The sequence below is a fragment of the Engraulis encrasicolus genome, chromosome 16, assembly GCF_034702125.1.
Source record: "Engraulis encrasicolus isolate BLACKSEA-1 chromosome 16, IST_EnEncr_1.0, whole genome shotgun sequence".
Classification (NCBI taxonomy): Eukaryota; Metazoa; Chordata; class Actinopteri; order Clupeiformes; family Engraulidae; genus Engraulis; species Engraulis encrasicolus.
This window is the reverse complement of record NC_085872.1, coordinates 51,697,270-51,707,269: the sequence shown is the minus strand read 5'-3', so window position 1 is coordinate 51,707,269 and position 10,000 is coordinate 51,697,270. Positions and strand designations below refer to the sequence as shown.

Below are 10,000 nucleotides of genomic sequence, written 5' to 3'. Positions count from 1 at the left end.
TTGACCACGTTTTGCCCCTCCCCCACTTCATCGGTTGCATATAACTTTGACATTGATACCTCCTCTGTAAGAACACCATTTTGGGAAGTAGATGCACGTGGATGGCAGCGCTTTGCATTTGGGTTGGAGTTCCTAAATTGTAAGTTTACATTTCTTTTCTAAATGCTTAAATTAGAATTCGTTTAAGAAACTTATTTAGAACAAACTAATTAGTGGATTTAGTTCTAGTATGTCTTTGTGTAGTTACATTCAGTGTAAAAATCTCTTGACTGTAATGGACAGTGCTATGGACTTAAACACAATGTCATTTATCACAATTGATTGCTAGGATGTTTATTCTGTGTCTTCAAATTGTGTTTGTAGTGGTAGAGGCATTTGAAGTTTTACTTCTACTCTAACTAGATTGCATGTTATGGGCAAAGAGGCTCCAGTTGTTTCTATGCTTTGGGACTTGCAGATAATATGATAGCTAACATGCTAGCGGGCTAACATGCTAGGTAACATGCCTGATGCAATTAAGGTGGATAGCTAACATGCTAGCATGCTAATACATGCTAGCGGGCTGTTTAATAGTACTACATGACTTAAATAAGTGTCTCTTTGCCATAGTTTGTAGTGTCTTTAGCTCATAGAAGTACAAACAAGTGCAATTTACTGCCCTTTAAGATAGCAAAGATGCTTTATTTTGTCCTTGGATGATCATATTTGCAGTGGTAAAGAAGAACTAAAAATTGTGGTAGATCACATGTTGGCATGGATAGCTAAAGTGCTAGCAGGTTAATCACACATTGTGACTGACTGACATATTATTCCAGTGAAGTGATTTAGTGTTAATAATGTACTAGAATTTAGGAATTGCTGTAGCAGTTACAGTCTTAATTGCTTGGATAGTTCCCATTTGAAGGATGACATGGTTGGAATGGAAATTCATACCAGTATATTATTACATAATACTATATTCTCAGTAGACTTAGCAAGCTACTGGTAGCTGCATTACAATCCAGCAGAACTGGACTGTGATAAGATCAGAGAAGGTAATCACTTGTGCCAGTGATGTCAATGTTAAATGTGTTTATTTGTATTTCTCCAGGCATTGGGTACATCTGTAATGAAGAAGGTAAGCTTGACATTCTCAAATAATGTTTGACAAGAGGCCTAACTTATGTTGTGAAATGTTGGGATTGCAATTAATAAATGTGAGTTTAATGAAATGTGAATAATATAACATTGATGGTGAGCATTCTCTCTTGAGGCCTTATTTAAAGGATTTGTGATTCACTATTGTTTCCATATTGTTCATTTGACAGAAATATTGGTCAGCTCAAATGACAAGGTTAGTCATTTTAATCATTTTCTCTTGTTTGTCATATTGATGCAATAGTTGAAGTAATTGAACCACAATACTAAAGTGAACTTATGACATTATGAAATGAAGTGGACATGCCCTCATCCTTTCTTTTCATTGCGCAGTGCCAACCTAGAGAGGTTTTCAAAACGCCTTACAGTTTTGTGCCAGCATCATGCAAAGTGTGAAGTCAAGTATAATAACATGGTATAGTATACTACACCGTCAGTTGCAACACTGTTATTGGTATAAATACAATGTAGCCTGTAAACAGGAAGTCAAATCAATATCGTGCAAACACTTACTACAACTGACAATGAAATCTGAAGCTCAAGCAAAATATACATTCAATCGTTTACTTGTCACTAAGCAGTTTTTGAATAATTTATGTGTTGCTATGTGTATCTTGTAGTTCAATCTAGGAAGTAATGGCTTATATCTGTTAAGTGTTTTGTTTTTAAGGACTTGAGTAGTTAATCTCAGAATGCAAATATTACATTGCAGGATTAGAATGTAATGTATTTGGGTGTATTTTCCAGATGGCCAAGGATGGTGGGGATCTTTTAAGCAAAGCAGCAGATTCAGTAGCAGCTGATGTGCACAATGTAAGTCAAACCAATATCGTACAAACACTTACTACAACTGACAATGAAATCTGAAGCTCAAGCAAAATATACATTCAATTGTTGGGAGCGTACCTATGTTCCCCGGGTCCTATATTCCCCTGGTCCTATGTTCCCCGGGTCCTATGTTCCCCGGACATCGGGCTCTTTTTCTAAAAAAGGGTTCTATGTTCCCCGCACGCAATGTGTCTGAATTTTCAAATTGTGCCCTTCCCAAAACCATTCCTAAACATAACCTGTCAGAGGCAACAACAACCTGCGCTTTGCCGTGTGGCAGCAGTCTACTTGGAAGCAGCGGGGAACATCGGATCTTTTTTTCTAAAAAAAGGGTTCTATGTTCCCCGCATGCAATGTGTCCGAGTTTTCCCAAAACTATCCCTAAACATAACCTGTCAGTAAAGCAATGTTTCTGAGTTGTAAATTTGTGCCCTGTACAAAACTATCCCTAAACTTACCCTGTCACAGGCAACAACAACCTGCGCTTTGCCGTGCGGCAGCAGTCTTCATGGAAGCAGCGGGGAACATAGAACCCTTTTTTTAAGGGTCCTAAATTCCCCGGTAGCAGGGAGCATAGGACTTGGGGAACATAGGGATGACCCCCAATCGTTTACTTGTCACTAAGCAGTTTTTGAATAAGTTATGTGTTGCTATCTGTATCTTGTAGTTCAATCTAGGACGTAATGGCTTATAGATGTTAAGTGTTTTGTTTTTAAGGACTTGAGTAGTTAATCTCAGAATGCAAATATTACATTGCAGGATTAGAATTTAATGTATTTGGGTGTATTTTCCAGATGGCCATGGATGTCGGGGATCTTTTAAACCAAGCAGCAGATTCAGTAGCAGCTGATGTGCACAATGTAAGTCAAACCAATATCGTGCAAACACTTACTACAACTGACAATGAAATCTGAAGCTCAAGCAAAATGTACATTCAATCGTTGGGAGCGTACCTACGTTCCCCGGGTCCTATATTCCCCTGGTCCTATGTTCCCCGGGTCCTATGTTCCCCGGACATCGGGCTCTTTTTCTAAAAAAGGGTTCTATGTTCCCCGCACGCAATGTGTCTGAATTTTCAAATTGTGCCCTTCCCAAAACCATTCCTAAACATAACCTGTCAGAGGCAACAACAACCTGCGCTTTGCCGTGTGGCAGCAGTCTACTTGGAAGCAGCGGGGAACATCGGATCTTTTTTTCTAAAAAAAGGGTTCTATGTTCCCCGCATGCAATGTGTCCGAGTTTTCCCAAAACTATCCCTAAACATAACCTGTCAGTAAAGCAATGTTTCTGAGTTGTAAATTTGTGCCCTGTACAAAACTATCCCTAAACTTAACCTGTCACAGGCAACAACAACCTGTGCTTTGCCGTGCGGCAGCAGTCTTCATGGAAGCAGCGGGGAACATAGAACCCTTTTTTTTAAGGGTCCTAAGTTCCCCGGTAGCAGGGAACATAGAACTTGGGGAACATAGGGATGACCCCCAATCGTTTACTTGTCACTAAGCAGTTTTTGAATAAGTTATGTGTTGCTATCTGTATCTTGTAGTTCATGCTAGGACGTAATGGCTTATAGATGTTAAGTGTTTTGTTTTTAAGGACTTGAGTAGTTAATCTCAGAATGCAAATATTACATTGCAGGATTAGAATTTAATGTATTTGGGTGTATTTTCCAGATGGCCATGGATGTCGGGGATCTTTTAAACCAAGCAGCAGATTCAGTAGCAGCTGATGTGCACAATGTAAGTCAAACCAATATCGTGCAAACACTTACTACAACTGACAATGAAATCTGAAGCTCAAGCAAAATGTACATTCAATCGTTGGGAGCGTACCTATGTTCCCCGGGTCCTATATTCCCCGGGTCCTATATTCCCCATGTCCTATATTCCCCGGACATTGGACTCTTTTTCTAAAAAAGGGTTCTATGTTCCCCGCACGCAATGTGTCCGAATTTTCAAATTGTGCCCTTCCAAAAACCATTCCTAAACATAACCTGTCAGAGGCAACAACAACATGCGCTTTGCCGTGCGGCAGCAGTCTACTTGGAAGCAGCGGGGAACATCGGATCTTTTTTTCTAAAAAAGGGTTCTATGTTCCCCGCATGCAATACTACAGTCATAAACTCATGCAATTCTTGAGGATTTTATGGATCTAGCAGGGCGATGACATATAAACTCCAAAAGACAAGCTGGGGCTAGACCATGTAAAATCTTGTACACTAAACAGAGGCCTGAAAACTCTATAAACTTTTCAAAGCGTAATAAATGATGTTTGTTCATCTGTATGTCTTGACACAGGCACAGCAAAAAGGAGGGTCCACAGGGACTCTGAGTCCAGTGATCAAGACTCAGTCCCCAAGAAAGGTGAATGACGTCCATAATAGTCCTATATGGTCTTGGTTCACCTGAAGCACTCAAGGCCCGTGACTGGATGGCAGTTAAGTTCTATGTGAAAAATCTGTCAAAAATCTTTTGAGACACATTTAATAAAGGAAATATGAAGTTCGGTTCCTAAGTTGCATATTTTGAAGAGCTTTAAAGGATAACTTGAGCCAATTTCAATATGCAGTGGTAATGCTCACACTACCCTGGACTTGTAAATACAACTTAATTACTATTAAATATAACTTCATAACAGACAACTAACAAACAGCGATACTTTTGGGAAAATATTTGGAGTAAGCCCACGTTAAGAATTTTTAAAATGTAAACAAAATCTGTCCCCATTCGAATAGCTCAGATCTCGGAAAGGGCTGAGCTGAAAAATGCATTATCACCGGGTACTGACAAGACAAGGGTAGCGTGAGCAATACAACAGCATATTGAAATTGGCAGAAGTGGTCCTTTAAGACTACATTAAAGACATTTTACAGTTACAGTTTAACCTTTTCATGGTAGAAGCACTTCAAAAGGGAGAATGTTTTTTTGTTTGTTTTTAGGATATGAAGGCATTGAGTTTAGTATATTAAAGGGGCACAAGGTAGGATTAAAAGGTTCATTAATCACTGTCCCGAGTCAGCGGATACATATTTGAGTCAATAGTAAGTGAACGATGTGTCTCGTGACCACTTTGACGGTCCGCTGTCAGAAAACCCCACATGTAACTTTTGACAACGCGGCCCGCTCGACGGTGGGGGAAAAACACTTCTCATACGAAAAATTTGCTTTACATACCGTCAGATGCATATTCACATTTGTCTCAATTGCTAGCATTCTGTGATGGAAGAACCTTCTAACAGCGGGCGTAGTTAAACAGCATTTTTTCAGCATTTTGAGACAGGCATTCCACGGGCCCCTCGCAAACTCCATTATCCTACCGGGATACAAGGTAGGATAATGGAGTTTGCGAGGTGCCTGTGACATGTGGGGTTTTCTGACAGCAGACCATCAAAGTGGTCGCGAGACGCATCGTTCACTTACTATTACTATTACTTATTACATCGTTCACTTACTATTACTATTACTACTCAAATACGTATCTGCTGACTCGGGACAGTGATTAATAAACCTTTTAATCCTACCTTGTGCTCCTTTGAGTTAGTTTTTGTCCGAATTGTGTAAACATTCAAAATAGGCAACATGGGTTTTCATAAGTACTACTTCCAAAGGACTTTCTTTGTTGCACTCAAAAACTATTAAACTGAAACAACTACATTTCATATTATTACAGTTAATGACAAAAAGACCAACAAAGGTCGGCGTCTGCGCCTTGAACTCAATGCTCGAGTATTGCTTGGTGCGAGCACTCCCAAAAAGTAGTAGTCACTCAAAATGGAAAAAAGGAGGCGCACACAAGACTTGTGTGAAAAAGTGTATTGAAGCCGAAAATATACAACAGAAGTCTAAGGATTAACTGGAGAGACAGACGTTTCGGAGCTAGTCCATTTTCAATGTCTCCTAGACATTGAAAATGGACTAGCTCCGAAACGTCTGTCTCTCCAGTTAATCCTTAGACTTCTGTTGTATATTTTCGGCTTCAATACACTTTTTCACACAAGTCTTGTGTGCGCCTCCTTTTTTCCATTTTGAATATTATTACAGTTTACAGTTAAGATGTAAACATGACCATGATAAAACTTGAGTTTAACCTTTTCATGGTAGAGTTTAACCTTCAAATCAGTCACTTCAAAGGGGAGAATTTTTTGTTGTTGCTTTTAGGCAATGAAGGCATTGATTTTTGTATATCACGTTAGTTTTTTGTCCGAATTGTGAAAACCTATGTTGCCTATTTTGAATGTTTATTCAAGTAGTACTTCCAAAGGACTTTCGTATCTTTGTTGCACTCAAACTGTTTAACTGAAACAACTACATTTTATGTTATTACATATACATGCATTATAACATACAGTGTAAGTCTATTAATTAAATAGATCAGTGTTCAGCAGTCTTACTGCCTGGGGGTAAAAACTCCTCAGTCTTTCTGTACGTGCATGGATGTTACGCAGTCGTCTTCAGGACTTAAGCAAGATGTTTGAGTTGGGGTGCGAGGCATCCTGCATTATTTTCTTGGCCCTGGCTCCCACCCTCTTTGTATACCCATGAGGCTTGGTAGGTCAGCTCTGATAGTGTACACCACTCTATGTTCCTCTGTCCACGTCTTGTGCAGCTTCCAAACCAAGCCGTAATACAGCCTGTCAACACACTTTCCACTGCTGATGAATAAAAGGTGGTCAGGGCGGGAGTGGAGATCCTCCTCAGTAGGCGGAGAAAGTACAGCCGATTCCTAGATTTAACTGTCAGGTGTTGAATGTGAAGTGATTTCACACACTATATAAAAATATTATTCAAAAATAAAAGGTAAATTAGCATGCTGTAAATACACTTGTAGTGTTACATTTTAGGGTTTTTCAAACATGCATAAGCTTTAATGACCTCCCCATAGCAGGAAATCACCAAAATTAGTCATTGTGTAAATCTACTGCTTGGTCCCCACATGGACATTGCAGGGTGATGACATCAGTATGAATAATTAATGAGGGGCGGAGTTAGATGATGTAAGATGTCCTCACTTTGACCACTGGATGTCTGTCCCCGCAATGTTGCGAGAGAACAGGTGTCTGACTAATTTTAAGGGTAAAGTGTGTATAGTCCATTTCAAGTGCTTGGCCTACTACTGAGTCAAAATGCAATCCTTCTATGCAATCCCCACATCTGTACCATGCTTAGAAAGGGGTGTCCCCATAAGTGACTATCATGACATAGGTCCTCACAAGGTAAGAAATGGCAGTATGTGTGTGTGTGTGTGTGTGTGTGTGTGTGTGTGTGTGTGTGTGTGTGTGTGTGTGTGTGTGTGTGTGTGTGTGTGTGTGTGTGTGTGTGTGTGTGTGTGTGTCTGTGTGTGTCATACCCGAGTCTGTGCTTCTAGATTTGCTGGATTTTCGTTTCTCCGACATGCTGGCTCTGCCGAACCCTTCACGCTCAAACAAACGTCGAGTGGGGACCTGCGTCGGAGAGTGCGTCGGTGTGTGTGAGTTAGTGTGTGTGCTAGCATGTGTGTTAGCGTGGGGGTTTTCTGAGGTCCCCGATACACACGACATGCTCTGCTTTTCGTTTGTTTGTTCGGAGTCGGAACACATCCTAAAGAAGAGAAGACACAAATTACAATACTTTAATGTGTAGTCTTTTCCCCCTTTGAAACCCATTATAAGACGTGGCTATTGAACTACAAAAATGGCCTCTTCAGGTAGCCTAGTGTGTAGTCTTTTCTTCCATTGAAACCCAATATAAGAAGTGGCTATTGAACTACAAAAATGGTCACCAACCTGGTGTCTAAGACGCGGTGGGAAGAGCTGGATGGCGATTGGTCAGCTGATTCTGTGAGAAGAGACATAAACTTTTCAAGGTGCACTATGTAATATTTTATATCCCCGAAATGCGGAGTGTCGGAGATGTAACGGTTTTACGTGCACCGCCGTCGTGTCCGCATCCGTCGCATCCGCCGCCGCGTTAGGTCTTTCGTGTTAACGCGATAACTTTTGAACGGATGGTTGGATTTGTCCCAGATTTGGTGTGTGAATGCTCATGTATAGGTTTGTGAACTGATTAGAGTTCGGAGGTCAACACTTTCAAGATGGCCGAATTCTAGATAGCCGAATGTTTGTTTGGCCCATAACTTCTGACCGGGTGGATGGATTTGTCCCAGATTTGGTGTGTGAATGCTCTAGGGTAGGTTCATGAACTGATTGTAGTTTGGAGGTCAACACTTTCAAAATGGCAACATTTTTATTTGGCCCATAACTTCTGACTGGATGGATTGATTTGCCCTTTAACACCTTATATTAATGGTTCACCAGTGAATCAGTGAATCTACCATATTAGGTACAGTGTAATAACCAGTGTAACAATATTCAATACCATGTAATACTAGTGTAATACCAGTGTAACAATATGCAATACCATGTAATACACACAAATACATGATTTAAGTACAAAAGTGGTACATGGTGTTACACTGGTATTACATGGTATTAAATATTGTTACAATGGTTATTACACTGTACCTAATGTGGTAGATCCACTGTAATAGTGAACCATTAAAACAGTGTTACCATTTGCCCCATTTTTTGCTTCATTTTCACAATATCCGTTTGGTTTAAGCCTATGCACGTCATTGATCTATGTATAGATATTAAATATATTTCTTTTACATTTTGTATTTGTCATATACGTTTATGAAAAGGTGGACTGGAGTGGTAGGAATGATGGGGGACTGGAAGCGTTTCGGGGACATATAATATATATAATAATAATATATATAATACCTTAAGCAGTCGAAGGCGACTGGACAGGCCTCGTTTTAGATGATTTTTTTTCAGAATTCATGCTGCCCAAAGTGCCCGTTCACAAACGTCACCTTTTTCAAATAATTTTACCACCACCATCAAATTCTGAGTAGTCATTATGACTGGGAAAGATGGATCTCCTCCATGTCCACGATTTTAAATTTGAATTTTAAATTACCAGTTGTAAACAGTCTTGGCTGCAAAACGTACTGCATTTTGGTCAGACTCGTAAATATCAGTTAACTGAGGGGTAAATATTAGTGAAAAGATCAAATTTGTTAATGGGCAATTGTAGCTTTGTAGCATGCTACACGGATACATTGACTTATTGACTACATACTCCCTCTTTTAACTTGTCTTAAAACAAGACAACGGCTTACATGAAAAATAAGACACTTTACCACCTGAATAAACCCCAGCCAACGATTTCAATTGCATTAAGCCCCAAAACAGTGGCATACTCCTTTAATGGGCAACATATGTTGAACATACACCACTAAAATTACATTCATTAGTCTTTCCTTCCATTGAAACTCTAATAATAAGATGCCACTATTGAACTAAAACAGCCTCTTCAGTCAGCCATATGTAGTCTTTTCTGCCATTGAAACCCATCAGAGGACGTGGCTATTGAACTACAAATAACCTAAAATGGCTGCCATTACAAAACAAAATCACACACATAAAACATTCAAACAAGTGGGCAGCCGTGGCTCAGTGGTTAGAGCACTGAGTTGGCAACCCAAGGATTCCCGGTTCAATGCCCGACTGGACCACGGCTGAAGTGCCCTTGAGCAAGGCACCTAACCCCCACACTGCTCCCCGGGCGCCGCTCAGCAGGCAGCCCACTGCTACGGACCACCTGTAGTGTGTGTACTTCAATGTGATTCACTGGTCCACATGGGATTGCAAGTGCAGAGAAATAATTTCCTCTAGGGTACCAAAAAAAACAAACATTGGCTCCAATTCAAACACACTCAGACACACTACAGTAAAAACACATTGACATACAACACAACACACACACAAACACACACACACACACGATGGGACTCACCCTTTCCATTGTTTGGGATACGACGTTCGTCTAGAGACGGACTCACACACACACCGCCGCCCTGAAACACAGACACACAGACACACACATACGCTGCATTCAGGTTCTTGAGATTTGAGCTGTTTTATTGCAAATGTGGGTAAGGTAAAGCTGAATGACCACACTCTAAGACAAAATGAGGGTCCTAGCTATGTATTGTA

At 40.3% G+C, this 10,000-nt stretch overlaps 1 protein-coding gene across 5 annotated transcripts in view; it reads right to left on the bottom strand.

Annotated features, from left to right (window-relative positions):
• Window positions 1-10,000, bottom strand: part of LOC134465899 (partitioning defective 3 homolog) — a 66,915-nt gene that overhangs the window by 19,263 nt on the left and 37,652 nt on the right. For 4 of the 5 annotated variants that reach the window (XM_063219788.1, XM_063219790.1, XM_063219789.1 and 1 more), the window contains 3 exons: window positions 9,801-9,861; window positions 7,724-7,775; window positions 7,309-7,538 (listed from right to left, as the gene is read on the bottom strand). In XM_063219788.1, the coding sequence (XP_063075858.1) occupies window positions 7,309-7,538; window positions 7,724-7,775; window positions 9,801-9,861 (343 nt within the window). The remainder of the gene's footprint in view (window positions 1-7,308; window positions 7,539-7,723; window positions 7,776-9,800; window positions 9,862-10,000) is intronic. The other variant, XM_063219792.1, reaches the window with a different exon arrangement.